The 23763-nt window shown below is 38.6% G+C and overlaps 1 protein-coding gene across 5 annotated transcripts in view; it reads right to left on the bottom strand.

The window, feature by feature from the left end:
- LOC130866640 (vomeronasal type-2 receptor 116-like) overlaps positions 1-23763 on the bottom strand; it is a 65255-nt gene that overhangs the window by 10598 nt on the left and 30894 nt on the right. For all 5 annotated transcript variants that reach the window (XM_057758232.1, XM_057758254.1, XM_057758239.1 and 2 more), the window contains exons 3-4: positions 22788-23600; positions 21390-21617 (exon numbers count right to left, since the gene is read on the bottom strand). In XM_057758232.1, coding sequence (XP_057614215.1) covers positions 21390-21617; positions 22788-23600 — 1041 coding nt within the window. The remainder of the gene's footprint in view (positions 1-21389; positions 21618-22787; positions 23601-23763) is intronic.

Here is a 23763-nt window from a genome sequence, read left to right as displayed (position 1 = left end):
AGAGTGGTTAAATAAAATTTACTGTATTTTATAATACCATGCATACAAATGTATGGAAACAAACTGATGCAAATTTGAGTAGCTTCCCATATCTAGAAATTTAGGAGGAAGAATGGGTCTTTTGATATTAACAAGCACTATAAAGCATGCAAAGTGTTTTTTCTACTTAATTTTCATCACCTTGACACAAAGTACATTAATAAATTAGGGAAGCCTTAACTAAAATATTTCTTTCCATTGAACTAACCCACTGTACAATTATTTAACCATTTCATTAATGGGTAATTGATGTAAGACTGCCCTGCCCACTCTGGGCAGTGCTGTCCCTAGTCAGGGCTGTGTGAGAATTCAGAAAAGCCAGTAAGCTTTACTCCTTCAGAATCTATGATTTAGTTGCAGTCTCCATATGCCTGCCTGCCTTGTCATTTCTTTGCTGTAATTCATGATCCCAATAAAACCTCTACCTCAATATGGTCAATATTTAATCACAGCAATATCCCAGAAAGCTAGGTGAATGGACATCTGAAACAGGGGAATATCTCTTAAAATGTCAGATAGCACAAACAATCTCCAATTACCGCATTGCAAGGAATGGCATATTAAAAAAACGGTTAAATAGGCAGAGTGAGGAAGGGTATAATTGATTTGTATTGAGCTGGAAAGAACGGTGTTTCCTGAGTTGTACATTCTTTACAATGCCTGCAAATATTTGGGGAACCTGAATAAAAGTTTGATTTGAATTATTTTTTCTTTTGACGACCAATTTCTTGAGATTATTGTATATTTTAGAGGTCAGACATTTATCTGATGTGGGGTTAGTGAAGATCTTTTCCCTTTCTGTAGGCTGCTGTTTTGTCTTATTGACCATGTCCTTTGCTTTACAGAAGCTTTACAGTTTCAGGAGGTCCAATTTGTTATCTCAGTGTCTCTGCTGCTGGGGTTATATTTATGAAGTGGTCTCTTGTGCCAATATGTTCAAATGTACTTCCAACTTTTTCTTCTATAAGGTTAGGTAGGGCTGGCTTTATGTTGAGTTCATCTTAAAACGGTAAGAATGGCCAAAATCAAAAATACTGATGACAACTTATGCTGGAGAGGTTGTTTGGTAAAGGGAATACTTCTGTGTTTCTAGAGGGAATGCAAGCTGGTACAGTCCCTTTGAATGTCAGTGTGGTGATTTCTCAGAAAATTAAGAAACAACCTTACTTAAAATCCAGTAATCCTACTTTTAGGTATTTATCCCAAGATGCTCAATTGTGCCATAAGGACATATCCTCAACTATGTTCATAACAGCATTGTTTGTCATACCAGAATCTGGAACCAACCTAAATACCCCTCAAACAAAAAAATGGATAAAGAAACTGTGGTACACTTACACAATGGAGTACTATATAGCAGAAAAAATAACATCTTGAATTTTACCAGAAAAATGATGGAGCTAAAAAACATCATTTTGAGTGAGGTAATCCAGACACAGAATATATGTTATCATATTTACTTCCTTATAAGTGGTTTTAAAACATAAAGCAAGGAAAACCAGCTTACAAATCACATTCCCAGAGAACTTAGACAACAAATAGGACTGTAAGAAAGACATACATAAATCTAATCTACATGGAAATTAGAAAAAAAGCAAGATCTCCTGAGTAAATTGGGAGTATGGGGAACTTGGGGGAGGGTTGTAAGAGATGAGGAAGCAGGGGGGGAGCAGAGAAAAATGTAGACCTCAATAAAAATCAATAAAAATAAAAAACACATCAATAAAAAAAAACACTTCTATTCACACAAAATATAATGTAAAACATATTAAAAATTTGGATTTTGTAAATATTTCCTTGAAGTATTTCTTAAAGTTTAAAATGAAAGAACTTTGAATAAACAAAATGTTCTGGATTGGAATCTACACACTGTTTTAGACATCTGTTTATTGTTGTGTGCTGACTTGGCATCCTCTGTTCAGAACTGAGTTATGTGTCAACACCACAGTGTCTCCACTGCATTGGTTCTTTCATGTTCTCCACAATATGATTAACTACAAGTCTTCCATTTTTTCTCGATGTTTTCTTGAAACAGAGTCTCAAATTGTATACCTCAACTCCCTAAGTAAAGTACATTAACTTAGATCACACAGAAATCTGCCTCTCCTGCCTTCTGAATACTGGGATTAAATGTGCATGTTACCAGTGTGCATATTTCTTCTTTTCTTTTCTTCATTTAATTTTTACTATTTCTTTTTTGTATTTGATAAGATATCAAGGACTACTTTCAAGAAGCATGGAGTAAATGCCTATCCTTGTCCAATCTCTGTTCATTTATTTGAGCTGCTGTCTGTTTCTGCAACCCTAGTCATGTGGACATGCTGTGTAAGCATGACTGACCATAAATAGACAGGTTTTTTCTACCTCTGCCACCCAAGAGTTTTGATTAAGCATACACACCAATGCATGCACCTGTCCTCAGTTAGGTTTTCATTGGAAATTCTTTGAGTTTCTTTTCCTGTAGTACAATGTTGTCAATATAGTTGTCATAGAAAAACTTTTAATATGATCAGGCTGGAAAACATTGAGTAATTAATGGAAAAGAAAACCTTATTAAGTCAAGATGGGTTCTTTCTATTGTGTAAGATTTTGTTTGCTTTAAATTTTAACTCTCAACTGAAATCCCAAGACCTAAATGAGGAGCAGAAGGAGAGAGAGCACGAGCAAGGAACTCAGGACCACGAGGGGTGCACCCACACACTGAGACAATGGGGATGTTCGATCGGGAACTCACCAAGGCCAGCTGGACTGGGTCTAAAAAAAGCATGGGATAAAACCGGACTCGCTGAATAGAGAGGACAATGAGGGCTGCTGAGAAGTCAAGAACAATGGCACTGGGTTTTGATCCTACTGCACGTACTGGCTTTGTGGGAGCCTAGGCTGTTTGGATGCTCACCTTACTAGACCTGGAAGGAGGTGGGAGATCCTTGGACTTCCCACAAGGCAGGGAACCCTGACAGCTCTTCGGGCTGCTGAGGGAGGGGCAGTTGATTGGGGGAGGGGGAGGAAAATGAGAGGCGGTGGCAGGGAGGAGGCAGAAATCTTAAATAAATAAATAAATAAATAAATAAATAAATAAATAATTTTAACTCTCAATGAATGCTGAACTGTTGTAGGGAGTGGGCTGCTTGTTTGTCCTGGCTGTCTGGCTAGCTGAGCTTCAAAATAACCACACAGATACTGTATTAATTAAATCACTGCTTAGCCCATTAGCTCTAATTTCTTAGGAGTTAATTCTTACATCTAATTTAACTCTTTTCTATTAATCTGTGTATCACTATGTGGCAGTGGCTTACAAGGTAAAATTCCCAGAGTCTCTCTCTGGCGGATCCATCGCATATCTCCCACTCTTTCTTCCTCCCAGAATTCAATTCAGCTTTTCCTTCCTACCTAAGTTCTGCCCTATCAACAGGCACAAAGCACTTTCTTTATTAAGCAATGAAAGCAACATAAAGACAGAAGGACCTCCTACACCACCGAACTTTGTAAAGAGCCATTTCTGTACATATTTGAATAATCATGTAGGTCTGTGCTTGGGTCTATTTCTGAGCTACATTTCCTTAACTGTTTTAAATATGTTAAACAATAATTGTAACCTTGGAATAAAGTCATGTTTATCACAGGGACAGATCTTTTTGTTGTGTTTTTGACTTATACTACTCAGTGTTTAGTTGATAATTTTTCATTCAAGTTCATGAAATTGTATAGTGTCTGATGTTCTTTATTATGTCTCATTTCCATAAGATATCTTTCCTCCATCTTTATAGAAGAAATGTCTTCATGTTAGTAACAGAAGTGTGTCTTTGGAAGCACAAATGAATGTATGTTTTACAAACAAAAATCTTGTTGTTAGTGTATTATGATAGGGGAAAATGAAAATTAATATTTGGTTTTGAGAATAATTTGATAATTTTTCATTTTAAAGCTATATATGATAATTTCCTAATGTTTTTTTCATATTGTGTTCTAATGTTCTCACTGTCTTGCTTGACCACATATTTATCTTTGTTGTCAGTGTGTAGGAGTTTTTCAAGTGTCTTCCATTGTGATCATAATTTTCTATAAGTCATATACATCAATGAATATTTATCTATTTCTGTATTAGTTATGGTTCTCTAGAGTAATACAGTTTACAGTATTCTGTGTCTCTCTCTTTATATATGTGTGTGTGTGTGTATGTGTGTGTGTGTGTGTAGTATGTATATGATGTCATTTAGTTTGTGGACTAGTTAAAACAATATCAACAAGTTAAGAATGGGATCTAAGAATACAGAAGCTACTCAGTCCATGATCCTGAATGTCTCAGTTGATCTTCAGTAAACATTTGAATCTCAGACATGATGGCTCATTATAATGTCAATGAAAGAGTGAACTTGCTAGCAAGGTGAGAGGCAGCAGACAGAGTATAAGTTTCCTTTCTCTTTGCTCTTGTATAGGCTTCCAGCAAAGTGTGTAGCAAATTTTGTAGGGGATTTTCAAAATCAAATTATCGAAATCTGCTTCCAGCACAGGGTGTAGCACAGATTATAGGATGATTTTCCAGTCAAATGAACTAAATGATTAAAGTTTGTCTTCCCAATTCAAGATTCACATAAATAATGCTTCTTTCTCAGATTAGATTAAAAGATGTATTTAAAGGCATGAATTCCTTCCCTTCCTTATTCCTTCCTTCCTTCCTTTCTTTTTTTCTTTAACTCTTCCTTCCTTCTTTTCTTTCTTTCTTTCTTTCTTTCTTTCTTTGTTTGATTCTTTCTTTCTTTCTTTCTTTCTTTGTTTGATTCTTTCTTTCTTTCTTTCTTTCATTTTTCTGATTTATTTTAGAGACATTTTTTCTAGCTCTTGTCCTGGAACTGGCTATGTAGAAGAGGTTCCCTCAAACCAAGTGGTCCAACTTCTTCTGCCCCCTGAGTTCTGGGATTCTGGGATTATAGAGTATTATCAAAACCTGATATAAAGCATATCTTTCTATCTCAACACTTCGGGTCTCAATTGTATCTTCATACTTCAAATTAAGCAAAAATAACTCACAAGTGTGCTCTCCATTTTGGGGTTTTTATAAATTCAAGATGTAGTCAAATTCATTCCCTTGAAGAGCTACCAAAGAATCTTTTGATTATAAAGGATAACTTTGTTGTGTATAGTAACATGATTTTGTATACATATCTCTAAGTCCATGAATTGCATCACTTACACTCTGCTCTTTTAAAGGAATCCATGAAGGAATCTTCTGTTTTTTTTTTTTTTTTTTTTTTACTTAAAATTTCCAACTGCTCCCCGTTTCCCATTTCCCTCCCCCTCCTCCCACATATTGCCCCCTCCCCCCGCTCCCCTCCCCCTATCCCCACTCCTCTTCTCCTCCCCCTAGTCCACTCCCCCTCCCTCTCGATACTGAAGAGCAGTCCAAATTCCCTGCTCTACATGAAGACCAAGGTCCTCCCACTTCTATCTAGGTCTAGGAAGGTGAGCATCCAGACAGGCTACGCTCCCACAAAGCCAGTTCATGTATTAGGATCGAAATCTAGTGCCATTGTCCTTGGCTTCTCATCAGCCTTCATTGTCCGCCTTGTTCAGAGAGTCCAGTTTCAACCCATGCTTATTCAGTCCCAGTCCAGCTGGCCTTGGAGAGCTCCCAATAGATCAGTTCCACTGTCACAGTGGGTGGGTGCACCCCTCGTGGTCCTGATTTCCTTGCTCATGTTCTGCCTCCTTCTGCTCCTCATTTGGACCTTAAGAGCTCAGACGGTTGATCCAAATTGGGTCTCTGTCTCTCTCTCGATCCATCGCCAGATGAAAGTTCCTGTGCCATTCTCCTTGGCCTCTCGTCAGCTCTCATTGTCCACCACATTAAGAGAGTCCGGTTTTATCCCATGTTTTTTTCAGTAGCAGTCCAGCTGGCCTTGGTGAGCTCACAATAGATCGGCCCCCCTGTCTCAGTGGTTGGGTGCACCCCTCATGGTCCTGACTTCCTTGTTCATGTTCTCTCTCCTTCTGCTCCTCATTATAACCTTGGGAGCTCAGTCCGGTGCTCCAGTGTGGGTCTCTGTCTCTATCTCCATCCATCGCTAGATGAAGGTTCTATGGCGATATGTAAGATATTCATCAGTATGATTATAGGATAGGTTCATTTCAGGTTCCCTATCCTCAGGTGCCCCAATGAACTAACTGGGGACATTGCCCTGGGCTTCTGGTAGCCATTCCAGGTTCAAGTCTCTTGCCAACCCTTAGGTGGCTCCCTTAACTAAGGTATGAGTTTCCCTGCTCCCCCATCCAACCTTCCTTTACCCCCAATCACCCCGATTCCCCCAGTTCCCCTCATCCTCTCCTTCACACTTTTCTCTCCCCATCTCCCCTTATCCCCATCCCACCCCACCCCCCAAGATTCCCATTTTTGCCCATCAATCTTGTCTATTTCCCATAGCTGGGAGGATATCTATATGTTTTTCCTTGGGTTTACCCTCTTGTTTAGCTTCTTTAGGATCACAAATTATAGACTCAGTGGCCCCTATCCATGGCTAGAAACCAATTATGAGTGAGTACATCCCATGATCTTCTTTTTGGGTCTGGGTTACCTCACTCAGGATCGTATTTTCTATTTCCATCCATTTGCATGCAAAATTCGAGAAGTCATTGTTTTTTACCGCAGAGTAGTACTCTAATGTATATATATTCCACACTTTCTTCATCCATTCTTCTATTGAAGGGCATCTAGGTTGCTTCCAGGTTCTGGCTATTACAAATAATGCTGCTATGAACATAGTTGGACAAATGCTTTTGTCATATGCTAGGGCATCTCTTGGGTATATTCCCAAGAGTGCTATTGCTGGGTCCAGGGGTAGGTTGATCCCAATTTTTTTGAGAAACCGCCACACTGATTTCCAAAGTGGTTGCACAAGTTTGCAGTTCCACCAGCAATGGATGAGAGTACCCCTTTCTCCACAACCTCTCCAGCAAAGGCTATCCTTGGTGTTTTTGATTTTAGTCATTCTGACAGGTGTAAAATGATATCTCAAAGTTGTTTTGATTTGCATTTCTCTGATCGCTAAGGAGGTTGAGCATGACCTTAAGTATCTTTTGGCCATTTTAACTTCTTCTGATGAGAATTCTCTGTTCAGTTCAGTGCCCCATTTTTTAATTGGGTTAATTATCCTTTTAAAGTCTAGTTTCTTGAGTTCTTCATATATTTTGGAGATCAGACCTTTGTCTGTAGCGGGGTTGGTGAAGATCTTCTCCCAGTCAGTTGGCTGCCTTTTTGTCTTAATGACAGTGTCCTTTGCTTTACAGAAGCTTCTCAGTTTCAGGAGGTCCCATTTATTCAATGTTGCCCTTAATGTCTGTGCTGCTGGGGTTATACATAGGAAGCGATCTCCTGTGCCCATATGTTATAGGGTACTTCCCATTTTCTCTTCTATCAGGTTCAGTGTGTTCAGATTGATATTGAGGTCTTTGATCCATTTGGACTTGAGTTTTGTGCATGGTGATAGATATGGGTCTATTTTCATTCTTCTACAGGTTGACATCCAATTGTGCCAGCACCATTTGTTGAAGATGCTTTCTTTCTTCCATTGTATACTTTTAGCTCCTTTATCGAAAATTAGTTGTTCATAGGTTTGTGGGTTAAAATCCGGGTCTTCTATATGATTCCATTGGTCGACTGCTCTGTTTTTATGCCAGTACCACGCTGTTTTCATTACTGTAGCTCTGTAATAGAGTTTGAATTCAGGGATGGTAATGCCTCCAGAAGTTCCTTTATTATATAAGATTGTTTTGGCTATCCTGGGTTTTTTGTTTCTCCATATAAAGTTGATTATTGTCCTTTCAAGATCTGTGAAGAATTTTGATGGGATTTTAATGGGGATTGCATTGAATCTATAAATTGCCCTTGGTAGAATTGCCATTTTTACTATGTTGATCCTCCCAATCCAAGACCAAGGGAGATCCTTCCATTTTCTGGTATCCTCTTCAATTTCTTTCTTCAATGCCTTAAAGTTCTTGTCAAATAGATCTTTCACGTCCTTGGTTAGAGTTACCCCAAGATATTTTATGCTTTTTGTGGCTATCGTGAAAGGTGATGATTCTCTTATTTCCCTCTCTGCTTCCATATCCTTTGTGTATAAGAGGGCGACTGATTTTTTGGAGTTGATCTTGTATCCTGCCACATTACTAAAGGCGTTTATCAGCTGTAGGAGTTCTTTGGTGGAGTTTTTGGGGTCGCTCATGTACACTATCATATCATCTGCAAATAATGCAAGTTTAACTTCTTCCTTTCCAATTTGAATCCCCTTTATCCCCTTATGTTGTCTTATTGCTATTGCTAAAACTTCGAGAACTATATTGAAGAGGTATGGAGAGAGTGGACAGCCTTGGCGTGTTCCTGATTTTAGTGGGATGGCTTTAAGTTTCTCTCCATTTAATTTGATATTAGCTGTCGGCTTGCTGTATATAGCTTTAATTAAATTTAGGTATGACCCTTGTATCCCTAATCTCTCCAAGACTTTTATCATAAAGGGATGTTGAATTTTGTCAAATGCTTTTTCAGCGTCTAATGAAACGATCATATGGTTTTTTTCTTTCAGTTTATTTATATGATGGATTACATTGATAGATTTGCGTATGTTAAACCAGCCCTGCATCTCTGGGATGAAGCCTACTTGATCATAATGGATAATTTTTCTAATGTGTTCTTGGATTCGGTTTGCCAGAATTTTGTTGAGGATTTTTGCATCGATGTTCATGAGTGAGATTGGCCTGTAATTTTCTTTCTTGGTTGGGTCTTTGTGTGGTTTTGGTATCAGAGTTACTGTAGCTTCATAAAAGGAATTTGGCAATGACTCTTCTGTTTCTATATTGTGAAATACCTTAAGGAGTATAGGTATTAGGTCTTCTTGGAAGTTCTGGTAGAATTCCGCATTGAAACCATCTGGTCCTGGACTTTTTTTGGAAGGGAGGTTTTTGATAACCGCTTCTAATTCTTCACGACTAACAGGTCTATTTAGGTTGTTCACCTGGTCCTGGTTTAACTTTGGTATATGGTATTTATCTAAAAAAGTGTCCATTTCTTTTACATTTTCCAGTTTTGTGGCATACAGGCTTTTGTAGTAAGATCTAATGATTCTCTGAATTTCCTCTGTGTCTGTGGTTATGTCTCCCTTTTCATTTCTGATCTTATTAATTTGCAAATTCTCTCTCTGCCGTTTGATTAGTTTGGATAGGGGTTTATCAATCTTGTTGATTTTCTCCAGGAACCAGCTTTTTGATTTATTGATTCTTTCAATTGTTTTCTGTGTCTCTATTTTGTTGATTTCAGCCCTCAGTTTGATTATTTCCAGTCTTCTACCCCTTCTAGGTGAGTCTGCTTCTTTTTTTTCTAGAGCTTTCAGGTGGGCTGTTAAGTCTCCAATGTGTGCTTTCTCTGTTTTCTTTAAGTGGGCAGTTAGTGCTATGAACTTTCCTCTCAGGACTGCTTTCATAGTGTCCCATAGGTTTGAGTATGTTGTTTCTTTATTTTCATTGTCTTCAAGGAAGACTTTAATTTCTTTCTTTATTTCTTCCTTAATCCAGGTATGGTTCAGTAGTTGACTATTCAGTTTCCATGAGTTTGTAGGCTTTCTGGGGGTAGCATTGTTGCTGAATTCTAGCTTTAATCCATGGTGATCTGATAAGATACAGGTGGTTATGAATATTTTTTTGTAACTGTGAATGTTTGCTTTGTTACCGAGTATGTGGTCGATTTTTGAGAAGGTTCCATGAGCTGCAGAGAAGAAGGTATATTCTTTCCTGTTTGGGTGGAATATTCTATAGATGTCTGTTAAGTCCATTTGATTCATTACCTCCATTAATTCTCTTATTTCTCTGTTAGGTTTCTGTCTGATTGACCTGTCCATTGGTGAGAGAGGAGTATTAAAGTCTCCTACTATTAATGTGTGTGGTTTGATGGCTGCCTTGAGTTTTAACAATGTTTCTTTTACGTACGTGGGTGCTTTTATATTAGGGGCATAGATATTCAGGATTGAGATTTCATCCTGATGAATTGTTCCTGTTATGAGTAGAAAATGTCCCTCTCCATCTCTTCTGATTGATTTAAGTTTGAAGTCAACTTTGTTAGAAATTAGTATGGCCACACCTGCTTGTTTCCTAGGTCCATTTACTTGATAAGCCTTATCCCAGCCCTTTACTCTGAGTAGGTGCCTGTCTTTGTGGTTGAGGTGTGTTTCTTGTAAGCAGCAGAATGTTGGATCCTGTTTTCGTATCCAATCTCTTAGTCTGTGCCTTTTTAAGGTGAGTTGAGTCCATTGACATTAAGTGATATTAATGACCAGTGGTTGTTAACTCCGGTCATTTTTTTTAGTAGTAGATTTTGTGTGTTTCCCTTCTTTGAGATGTGCTGGTAAAGGGTTTCTAGATGTCTGAGTTACTGTGCTCATTGTTGGACTCCTTGATTAGTGATGTTCCTTCTATTACTTTCTGTAAGGCTGGAATTGTGGCTACGTATTGTTTAAATTTGTTTTTATCCTGGAAAATTTTGTTTTCTCCATTTATAGTGAACGAAAGCTTGGCTGGGTATAGTAGTCTGGGCTTGCATCCATGGTCTCTTAGTTTCTGCAGTACATCTATCCAGGACCTTCTGGCTTTCATGGTTTCCATAGAGAAGTCAGGTGTAAGTCTGATAGGTTTACCTTTATAAGTAACTTGGCCTTTTTCCTTTGCTGCTCTTAGTATTCTTTCTTTATTCTGTATGCTTTGTGTTTTGATTATTATATGGCGAGAGGATGTTTTTTTTTGATGCAGCCTATTCGGTGTTCTGTATGCTTCTTGAACCTTCATAGGTATATCTTTCTTTAGGTTGGGAAAGTTTTCTTCTATAATTTTATTAAATATATTTTCTGGACCGTTGAGCTGCGCTTCTTCTCCTTCTTCTATTCCTATTATTCTTAGGTTTGGTCTTTTTATTGTGTCCCATATTTCCTGAATGTTTTGTGATGAGAATTTGTTGGCCTTGCTGTTTTCTTTGATCAGCGTGTTTATTTTCTCTATGGTATCTTCAGAATCTGAGATTCTTTCTTCTATCTCTTGTATTCTGTTGGTTATGCTTGTTTCTGTAGTCTCTATTCGTTTACCTAGATTTTCCCTGTCCAGCTGGCCTTCTGTTTGTGTTTTCTTCTTTGCCTCCATTTCAGTTTTTAAGTCTTGAACTGTTTCCATTATGTGTCTGATTGTTTTTCCTTGGTTTCCTAGGGTATCATTCACTGATTTACTCAATTCTTCAAACTTTCTGTTATACTTCTCATCCATTTCTATAAGGGCATTTTTTACATGCTGTTTAAGGGCGTCAATCACTTTCATAAAGTCAATTTTATCTACTTCTTCATGATTAAGGTGTTCATGTCCTCCTGTTGTGAGGTCGCTGGGTTCTGGTGGTTTCATATAGTTTTTCAGATTGTTGGGTGAATTCTTGCATTGGCGCCTGCCCATCTCTTTCTCCGAATGCTCCCCTATGGATCTTCTTTTACCGGATCAGGTCTCCTTGCCTACTGATGTACTTTCCCAGTGATGGCACCCTGCAGTGATAGCTCTCCTGGTGCTCCAGTGATGTCTTTCCTGGTACCAATATCAGATCTCTGTGCCCAAAGACGGCTCTCCTGGTACCCAGATTAGCTCTCCCACTGATGGCTCTCCTGGTGCCAAGATCAGATCTCCGTGCAGGTTGGGTAGTTCGTAAACAAAGGCCTTACCTTGCTTGGTTCAGGCAGGCCAGTGAACCATAGGAAGTCTCGCCTGCCTACTTGCCCTGAGGATTTGCCCCCAGCGCCAGACAGACTGAGCTGGATGCTGTTATGTGCCCAAAGAGGAAAGGGGGCAGAAGGAAGAAGGGTTCTGGATGCAAGCTGGGTGGGACAAGAAGAGAGAGGCAGTATGCAGGGTGTAGAGCCCCTGCAGGGAGCCCAGGGAGTATAGGGTGGGGGATGAGGAACTTCAGAGTTCCCTGTCCAGGGCTGCTTCCGCCGCTGCCAGTCAGGTCACAAACTCACCCTGCTGCTGTCTCTCCTGGTGCCTAGATCAGATCTCCGTGCAGGCTGGGTAGTTTGTAAACAAAGGCCTTACCTTGCTTGATGCAGGCAGGCTGGAGAGACAAAGGAAGTCTCGCCTGCCTACTTGCCCTGAGGATTTGCCCCCAGCGCCAGACAGACTGAGCTGGATGGTGTTATGTGCCCAAAGAGGAAAGGGGGCAGAAGGAAGAAGGGTTCTGGATGCAAACTGGGTGGGACAAGAAGAGAGAGGCAGTATGCAGGGTGTAGAGCCCCTGCAGGGAGCCCAGGGAGTATAGGGTGGGGGATGAGGAACTTCAGAGTTCCCTGTCCAGGGCTGCTTCCGCCGCCACCAGTCAGGTCACAAACTCACCCCGCTGTTGTCTCTCCTGGTGTCTAGATCAGATCTCCGTGCAGGTTGGGTAGTTTGTAAACAAAGGCCTTACCTTGCTTGATGCAGGCAGGCTGAATAGACAAAGGAAGTCTCGTCTGCCTACTTGCCCTGAGGATTTGCCCCCAGCGCCAGACAGACTGAGCTGGATGGTGTTATGTGCCCAAAGAGGAAAGGGGGCAGAAGGAAGAAGGGTTCTGGATGCAAGCTGGGTGGGACAAGAAGAGAGAGGCAGTATGCAGGGTGTAGAGCCCCTGCAGGGAGCCCAGGGAGTATAGGGTGGGGGATGAGGAACTTCAGAGTTCCCTGTCCAGGGCTGCTTCTGCCGCCGCCAGTCAGGTCACAAACTCACCCTGCTGCTGTCTCTCCTGGTGCCTAGATCAGATCTCCGTGCAGGCTGGGTAGTTTGTAAACAAAGGCCTTACCTTGCTTGATGTAGGCAGGCTGGAGAGACAAAGCTGTTTGGTTCAATCTTAAGAAAAGCCACTCCTCCAATGCAAAGAACTCTAAATCAAACCAGATTAGACTGAATTAAAATGTTTAATAATTGCGGCACTCTCAGGTGGACAGAGACAGCATGGCAGAGGAGAGATGCCCATGCAAAGTAGAAGCCATCTCTTCTGTTGTTTTTAAGAGGTCTTTCTATGAAAAGGATTTCTACTCCACACCCTTCAATTCCCATTCTGTGCCATTATAATACAAATCTGTGTAAAATATGTCATAGGAAGGATTTTTCTGATAATATGTGTATATAAATGCCTTCTGTCTTTAGATGGCTATGTATCTCAATGCATTTTGGGAAACTACTGTTGCATTTTATTGAACATATTGTTGATGTCTTCATTAGTCCTTCTTCTGTTCAGTTTTAATAACTTTGATTATTTAATCACATCCCCTTTGTTTCATGTATATTTCAATGCTTTTACATTTAGCTGTCATAGTTTCAGTGTTCTAATTCTTCTGCTTGTCTCTGAGCCTTGCCATCCTGTACTTAGCTTGAAGTTTTCCCTTATGAGAAAAATTTTTGAGATATTTATTGGATTTCTTTTTTATTTCCTTTACACATTTTAGTCTGAATATTTTTATCATTTTCTACCATTTGAAAAGTATCTATCACATGCTCACTCAGTTCCTTATGGTATGGAAAGTTTTATGATTTCATTGCCTTTTTATAAGTGATTTTTGTCCTGTTTGATGTTCTTGAATTTTGTTACTATCCTTCTATGTATCTTTCTAGTATGTCATTGAACATACTCTCATTTTAGACTATGACTGTAATATTTGTAGTTGTGTTTGCTTGAAGACTTATTTTTTTGTTCATTTGTTTTTGCATGAAATTTGACTATATGGGACATGAGCACTGGTTGCAGGGTTCATAATCTTCTGTATCCTCCAATGGATATTTTTGCAATGCTCAATTTGGCTTGGAAAGTGCATACTTGAATAATCATTGTTGCTCCCTGAATGGATATGTCGGTTAGTGGCTATACCTTCAGTTCACATGTTATATTTCCTGAGAGTAACTCTCCTCATCACTCTGAGATATAATATTATTTTATAGATTTTATGCTATCTGGAATTTGTAATAAAACTTAAGATCTAGCTTAATGACTTTCCTGAAATTAATTCCTTTAAATTTTGACCCACATAATACTGGAGAAGTCTGAATTGAATATCTTAAAACCATTCACATCAGAATTCACACTTATAGCATACATTAGACCCATAATGGAATTCATCATTTATAAATATCAAAAAGCCATTATTTTACTACCAATATTTCCTCCCCAAAGAGATAAGGTTGCTAGACATACATGCTTTGCTTTGAGTAAAATATGAAAGAATTTACAGGACCAAGCAATGTTCCTCTAGTTAGCAATTACTTTAACAGATGTGCATCCATTGGCACCACAGAAAGCAGTGTTGCACAGATATATATACAAAGAAAGCACAATATCAATTTAAACCATAAAGAAAGAAAAATGAATAAAGTTATAATTCATAGGGTTATGAAAATATTACCTTAATATATTGTTCAAGATGTTGACAATTTAGTATCTTTGCTAAAGATACTTAATAACAATTATGTGATAAATATTAATGATTTGTATGTGTTTGCATTTTTCTTCCCTTTGATTTACCCTCAGTTTTTCAACACCTGTCAAGGACTCCACAAGAAGGACAACAAACACTGTCTAGCTATCAGAATTGTATCAAGAAAAAGTGGTTCTATTTACTAGGAACAATATAGCATAGTAGTAACAGTCATTATACATTATATATTAAAAATCAGAAAGATCTGCAATGATAAAAATTCATTCTATGCATATCTGAAATCCTCAAAGTATTAATAAAATGTCACATTAAAAAGGGAAATGTAGAAACATAATATGGGGGGCAGGCTGAGGGCAACCACGTGGGTGGGAGTTCCTTTGTTTCAACAGCCTGCCTGCAGCAAGGTAGGTCTATTGTCAGCGAGGTCCCTGGCCTGCAAGGGAACCTGATCCTGTTCCAGAAGACCCATCAGAGGGATGAGTGTGTTCTTGACCTGCGGCAGGAGCCCAGAAATGGAGAACAGACATTCCTCAACCCCTTAAGCTTTCTGGTCTTCTGCAGGAGCTGCTCCCTATGCTGGGGACTCTCTCTCCCTAACCCATCCCTGCTTACACCCAGGAACCGCCTCCCTTCTTCCTCCCTTCCTTAGGGGCACAAGATTCACAAGCTCAGCCTGTTTGGGCACTGGGACGGGGTAGTGAGGGCAACTGGGTGGGTGGGAATTCCATTGTTTCAATAGCCTGTCTGCAGCAAGGTAGGCTTTTTGTCAGCAAGGTCCCTGGCCAGCAAGGGAACCTGATCCTGTTACATAAGATCCATCAGATACCATTTGAAGGAAGAGATGGAAAGGCACCAAGGCAAGAATTTCTCCATCAATCTGAAAAACAACATGAAAACACAAAAACCCAATGATCTTACAAGAGAGGGACTTGAACACCCTAATCCAGAAAAAGTGGGAAAAAATGACATTATGAAAGCGATAGCATCCCTTGAACAGGATGTGGAAAAATGCCCTTATAGAAATGGATGAGAGGTCTAAAAAAAGATTGAGGAAATGAGTAAATTCATAAATGATACCCTAGGAAACCAAGAAAAAAACAATCAAACAGGTAATGGAAACAGTTCAAGAATTGAAAACTGAAATGGAGGTAAGGAAGAAAACACAAACCGAGGGCCAGCTGGATATGGAAAATCTAGGTAAATGAACAGAGACTACAGAAACAAGCATAACCAATAGAATAAAAGAGTAGAAGAAAGAATCTCAGATTCTGAAGACACCATAGAGAAAATAAACGGACTGATCAAAGAAAACAGCAAATCCAACAAATTCTCATCACAAAACATTCAGGAAATATGGGACAAAATAGAAAGACCAAACCTAAGAATAATAGGAATAGAAGAAGGAGAAAAAAATACAGCTCAAAGGCCCAGAATATATATTCAACAAAATTATGGAAGAAAACTTTCCCAACATAAAGATATTCCTATGAATATTCAAGAAGCATACAGAACACCAAATAGACTGGATCAAAAAAATCCCCTCGCCATATAATAATCAAACACAAAACATACAGATTAAAGAAAGAATATTAAAAGCTGCAAAGGAAAAAGGTCAAGTAACTTATAAAGGTAAACCTATCAGACTTACACCTGACTTCTCTATGAAAACCATGAAAGCCAGAAGGTCCTGGATAGAGGTACTGCAGAAACTAAGAGATCATGGATGCAAACCCAGACTACTATACCCAGCGAAGCTATTGTTCACTATTAATGGAGAAAACAAAATATTCCAGGATAAGAACAAATTTAAACAATACGTGGCCACAAATCCAGCCTTACAGAAAGTAATAGAAGGAAAATCACAACCCAAGGAATCCAACATTGTCAACACTGCCTACATTAACTCAGACATCTAGGAACCCTTCACCAGCACAACTCAAAAAAGGGAAACACACAAACTCTATTACCAAAATAATAATAATAATAATAATAATAATAATAATAATAATAATAATAATAACTGGAGTCAACAACAACTGGTCATTATTATCACTTAATATCAATGGACTCAATTTACCTATAAAAAGGCAAGGCTAGGAGATTGGATATGAAAACAGGATCTATCATTCTGCTGTTTACAAGAAAGACACCTCAACCACCAAGACAGGCATCTACTCAGAGTAAAGGGTTGGGAAAAGGTTTTACAAGCAAATGGACTTAATAAACAAGCAGGTGTGGCCAAACTAATTTCTAATAAAATTGACTTCAAACTAAAATAAATTAGAAGAGATGGAGATGGACATTTTATACCCATAAAAGGAACAATTCATCAGGATGAAGTCTCAATTCTAAATATCTATGACTTTAATATAAATGCAATCACTTATGTAAAAGAAACATTACTAAAACTCAATGCAGACATCAAACCACACACACTAATAGTAGGAGACTTCAATACTCCTCTCTAACAAATGGACAGGTCAATCAGACAGAAACCTAACAGAGAAATAAGAGAATTAATGGAGGTAATGAAGCATATGGACTTAACAGACATCTATAGAACATCCCACCAAAATAGGAAAGAATATATCTTCTTCTCTGCAACTCATGGAACTTTCTCGAAAATTGACTGCATACTCAGAAACAAAGCAAACTTCCACAGTTAAAAAAACATATTAGTAACCACCTGTGTCTTATCAGATCAGCATGGATTAAAGTTGGAATTCAACAACAATGCTACCCCCAGAAAGCCGACAAACTCATGGAAACTGAACAGTCAACTACTGAACCATACCTGGATCAAGGAAGAAATAAAGAAAGAAATTAAAGTCTTGCTGGAATAAAATGAAAATAAAGACTCAACATACTCAAACCTATGGGACACTATGAAAGCAGTACTAAGAGGAAAGTTCATAACACTAAGTGCTCACTTAAAGAAAATGGAGAAAGCACACATTGGAGAATTAACAGCTTACCTGAAAGCTGTAGGAAAAAAAAAGAAGCAGACCCACCCAGGAGGAGTTGAAGACTGGAAATAATCAAACTGAGGGTAAAATAGAAACACAGAAAACAATCAAAAGAATCAATGAAACAAAAAGCTGATTCTTGGAGAAAATCAACAAGATTGACAAACCCCTATCTAAATTAATCAAAGGGCAGAGAGAGAATTTGTAAATTAATAAGATCAGAAATGAAAAAGGGGACATAACCACAGACACAGAGGAAATTCAGAGAATCATTAGATCTTACTACAAAAGCCTGTATGCCATAAAACTATAAATGTAAAAGAAATGGACATTTTTTTAGATAAGTACCATATACAAAGTTAAACCAGAACCAGGTGAACAATCTATATAGACCTGTTATTCACTAAGAATTAGAAGCTGTTATCAAAAACCTCTCTACCAAAAAAAAAAAAAAAACCAGTAGCAGATGGTTTCAATGCAGAATTCTACCAGAACTTCCAAGAAGACCTAATACCTATACTCCTTAATGTATTTCACAATATAGAAACAGAAGAGTTATTGCCAAATTCCTTTTATGAAGCTACAGTTACCCTGATACCAAAACCACACAAAGACTCAACCAAGAAAGAGAATTACAGGCCAGTCTCACTCATGAACATCGATGTAAAAATTCTCAACAAAATATTGGCAAACCGAGTCCAAGAACATATTAGAAAAAATTATCCCATTATGATCAAGTAGGCTTCATCCCAGAGATGCAGGGCTGGTTCAACATATGAAAATCTATCAATGTAATCCATCATATAAATAGACTGAAAGAAAAAAACCATATGATCAATCCATTAGATGCTTTATCACTTTATGATAAAGGTCTTGGAGAGATTAGGGATTCAACGGTCATATCTAAATATTATAAAAGCTATTTACAGCAATCCAACAGCTAACATCAAATTAAATGGAGAGAAACTCAAAGCCATCCCACTAAAATCAGGAATATCACAAGGCTGTCCACTCTCTCCATACATCTTCAATATAGTCCTTGAAGTTCTAGCAATAGCAATAAGACAACATAAGGGGATTAAGAGGATTTGAATTGGAAAGGAAATGTTAAATTTTCGTTATATGCAGATGATATGATTGTATACATAAGTTACCCCAAAAACTCTACCAAAGAACTCCTACAGCTGATAAACACCTTTAGTAATGTGGCAGGATACAAGATCAACTCCAAAAAAATCAGTTGCCCTCCTATACACAAAGGATAAAGAAGCAGAGAGGGAAATCAGAGAAGCATCACATTTCAGGATAGCCACAAATAGCATCTTTGTGGCTAAAATATCTTGGAGTAATGCTAACCAAGGAAGTGAAAGATCTATTTGATGAAAACTTTAATAAGTCTTTGAAGAAAGAAATAGAAGAGGACACCAGAAAATGGAAGGATCTCCCTTGCTCTTGGATTTTGAGGATCAACATAGTAAAAATGGCAATTCTACTAAAAGCAATCTATAGATTCAATGCAATCCCCATCAAAATTCTTTACAGATCTTGAGAGAACAATAATCAACATTATCTGAAAAAAAAAAAAAAACAGGATAGCCAAAACAATCTTATACAATAAATGAACGTCTGGAGACATTACCATCCATGACTTCAAACTCTATTACAGAGCTACAGTATTGAAAACAGCTTAGTATTGGCATAAAAACAGAGAAGTCGACCAATGAAATCAAATAAAGACCTGGATTATAACCCACAAACCTATGAACAACTGATTTTCGATAAACCAGCTAAAAGTATACACTGGAAGAAAGAAAGCATCTTCAACAAATGGTGCTGGCAGAACTGGTTGTCAACCTGTAGAAGAATGAAAATAGATCCATATCTATCACCATGCACAAATCTCAAGTCCAAATGGATCAAAGACTTCAATATCAGTCTGAACACACTCAACCTGATAGAAGAGAAACTGGGAAGTACTCTACAACATATGGGCACAGGAGACCACTTCCTACATATAACCCCAGCAGCACAGACATTAAGGGCAACATTGAATAAATGGGACCTCCTGAAACTGAGAAGCTTCTGTAAAGCAAAGGACACTGTCAATAAGACAAAAAGGCAACCTACTGATTGGAAGATCTTCACCAACCCCGCTACAGACAAAGGTCTGATCTCCAAAATATATGAAGAACTCAAGAAACTAGACTTTAAAATGCTAATTAACCCAATTAAAAAATGGGGTACTGAACTGAACAGAGAATTCTCAACAGAAGAAGTTCAAATGGCCAAAAGACACTTAAGGTCATGCTCAACCTCCTTAGCGATCAGGGAAATGCAAATCCAAACAGCTTTGAGATACCATCTTACACATGTCAGAATGGTTAAAATCAAAAACACCAACGATAGCCTTTGCTGAAGAGGATGTGGAGTAAGGGGTACAGTCATCCATGGCTGGTGGGAATGCAAACTTGTGCAACCACTTTGGAAAGCAGTGTGTTGGGTGTTGGTTTCTTAGGAAAATCGGGATCAACCTACCCCAGGGTCCACCAATACCACTCTTGGGAATATACCCAAGAGATGCCCTATCATATTACAAAAGCATTTGTTCAACTATGTTCATAGCAGCAATTTTGTAATAGCTAGAACCTGGAAACAATCTAGATGCCCTTCAATGGAAGAATGAATAAAGAAAGTGTGGAATATATACATATTAGAGTACTACTCAGCAGTAAAAACTATATCTTGATTTTTGCATGCAAATGGATGGAAATAGAAAACACTATCCTGAGTGAGATAACCCAGACCCAAAAAGATTAACCTGGGATGTACTCTCTCATAATTGGTTTCTCCCAAAATAAAGGACATTGAGCCTATAATTTGTGATCCTAGAGAAGCTAAAGAAGAAGGTGAACCCAAAGAAAAACCTATAGTTATCCTCCTGGATATTGTAAGTAGACAAGATGCTGGGCAAAAATTGGGAACTTGGGGTTGGGGGTACTTGGGGAAAAGGGGAGATGGGGAGAGAAAAGTGAGAAGGGGAGGATGGGGAGAGCTTGGGGGAATGGGATTGTTGGGATAAAGGAAGGGTGGATATGGGAGCAGGGAAATATATATCTTAATTAAGGGAGCCATCTTAGGGTTGGCAAGAGACTTGACTCTAGAGGAGTTCCCAGGTTTCCATGGAGATGTCCCCAGCTAGTTCCTTGGTCAGCTGAGGAGAGGGAGCCTGAAATGGCCTGATCCTATAGCCACACTGACGAATATCTTGCATATCACCATAGAACCTTCATGTGGCGATGGATGGAGATAGAGACAGAGACCCACATTGGAGCACCGTACTGAGCTCCCAAGGTCCAAAGGAGGAACAGAAGTAGAGAAAACATGAGCAAGGAAATCATTACCGTGAGGGGTGCACCCACCCACTCAGACTTTAAAGCTGATCTAATGGGAGCTCACCAAGGCCAGCTGGACTGGGACTGAAAAACATGGGATCAAACCCAACTCTCTGAACGTGCAGGTCAATGAGGGCTGACTGAGAATGGCACTGGATTTTGATCCTACTGCATGTTCTGGTTTTGTGGGAGCCTAGTCTGTTTGGATCCTCACCTTCCTAGAACTGGATGGACAGGGGTGGACCTTGGACTTCCCACAGGGCAGGAAACACCGACTGCTCTTTGGACTAGAGAGGGAGGGGGAGGGGATATTGGGAAGGGGGGAAATGGGAGGTGGGGAGGAGGCAGAAATTTTTAATAAAAAATAAATAAAGAAAAAAGTAAAGAAACATAATATAGGAAGCCAGGAATTTATTTGTAATGGGACTATTTATTTGTAGTTGGTTACAAGATAGCATAAATCAATCCCATTGTCCTTGTTACTGCTGTGTAATGCAAAGGAATGCAGTTAAGTCAGACCCACCTGTCTACTTCCTGTTGCATGCTCTATCATGTCTTCATATATATGCAGCTGTTGACCATATGGAAAATATGAGCTAAACTCTCCTATTTTCACCTTAAGTCCAAGGCCATATGGTAAATTCCAAATCTGAAAAATGCCATATTCTTCCTGAAGTTTTTCTTTCTGGTTCATAATCAATCTGTCTCCAACTGAATTAGTGAGGCGTATTTTCCTCAGAAAGGAGTGCAGCTGAAAGAGACACCACACACACACACACACACACACACACACACACACACAAAGAACATGAGAAAGACAGAGCGAGAGAGTCAGAGATGCACTTCCATATAGACATACATAATGCGTCTACATACATCTTATACAGACACAAACACAAATGCCAACATTCACACATTAAAACAAAACTACATTGTAACATATGCACCAAAACAGACACACAAAAAAACAGAAAGCTGAGAAACACATAAACAGGGCCAAAAATGCATGCACACATTAAATTACAAATACACACAGGGAAACACTCACAAACAAAACACCTACACAAAGAGATATTGATATTGATGGATTTATGCTCATACTGATTGAGAGAGGCAGACAGACAGACACACAGAAAGAATGATATACATATGTTTAAGCATTATACAACAGTGAGATCAACAGATATGAACACATGCACTGAAAAAAATACACAGAAAGTTATTCACAGAAACAAACTCCCATATAGAAAGACATTGACACAGACAAATTTATGTTGAGTTCTACATACAGATAGATATGCAGATATACAGAACCATATATATATATATATATATATATATATATATATATATACTCAGTAACACAGAAACAGAGAAACCTACAAACACAGAAACATACAACAACACAAGAAGAACCATATATTCATACATATGAATACAAATGCATGTCCTTAACTGAAGAATGACACTGTTTACTGTGTAATTACTTTCACTCAGAATGTGAATGAGGTCCCCATAGCCTACAGCGTGAGCAGAATCAGTTTAGAACGAATGTGAAAAATCATCTCATAAACATATTATCACATATTAGACAATAAATTTACAAGGATTCATCTTTTCATAAAGAAGAGGATTGAGGAGGAAGGACTTAAGCTTATAGTTTTTTGAAGAGGTAAGGTGATAGTAAGGTACTCTGAAACAAAATCAGTGTACTTCCTTTACAAATTTTGCCTTCCACACCATGGCTTTTGCATTAAGATTTATACCAGCATCCATATTTACATCACTACAGAGAAAAATTTTCCAGAAATCTTTCTGTTTTATGAAATATTCCCTAATCCAGTAAATTGGGACATTTCAGAGACACTTAAAGACTTTGAAATTGATGACATCAAATTTCATCCAAAATAAGAAACACTACCTTTAAGCAGTAAGCATAATGTCCTTTGCTATTATCCATTGGATGATTGTATACATGCTGAAGAAGCATTTCATGGAAGGCATGGGCCACAGCATACACTGCATTATATATGTCATAACTCTCATCACTAAAGGCCATGTCAAAAGTCTGAGCCTTTAGCCATTGCAATGAGGCATTGGATAAGCAATTCTTCAGGGTCTTACATGTAGAAGCTGAGACATTGCATTTCAAGTTCATCCACTCCAGCCTGGCCAGAAATTCATCTGTGTATTTGAGAGGGTTCAATGTCTGGACAAAAGTTTTAAAACTAGAAATCTCAGCATGATGGTGTGCAAAAGTTATTTTTCCATTGAATGAATTAAGTGGGAAGTCATTCTTAGTTGTAGTGCCATCCCACTGTGAGGTGGTGACCCATATTCTCTGTAAACCTAGGGATTCCCACCTTCTAAAGCCCACAGCTAGAGTACTGTCTGGGTCACCATAAATGATAACCACATTTGTGGATGATGTCACGATTTGGTTATAATACACTTCAGCTCTTGTCAAGAATATATCCATCTTGACTGGGATCATACTCACAAAAGCAAAGCAGACTGTAAGTTTTTCCATCTCTCCTCTCAAACGTGTGAGAAATTGAGTACCCTGATCATTGTCTGAGACGGCCAGTCCAATCCAGTTCCAGTTGAAGTAAAACATCAAAGAGATCATGGCCAGGGCTAAAGATGTGTCCTGGGCAGCCATCTGATACAGAGAGGGAAATTGTTCACGATTGCTCAGGATGGGATGGAAAGGTCCATAGGTAATCTGAAGGATCTACAACACAGGGAGCAGCATGAGGTAGCACACACTCATAAGAACTTGTAAACACACTTTAGCCAGGAGTTCCATAAAATATCTGTTACTTCTTCCCTCATCTCAGTTTCAAAAAAGGAAATGAAGTCCCATCAAGACTGAATAATAACTTTGAATTATACTG

Source organism: Chionomys nivalis, chromosome 2, assembly GCF_950005125.1.
Source record: "Chionomys nivalis chromosome 2, mChiNiv1.1, whole genome shotgun sequence".
Lineage (NCBI taxonomy): Eukaryota > Metazoa > Chordata > Mammalia > Rodentia > Cricetidae > Chionomys > Chionomys nivalis.
Note: the sequence above shows the minus strand (reverse complement) of the source record. Positions and strands in the feature narration are given on the sequence as shown.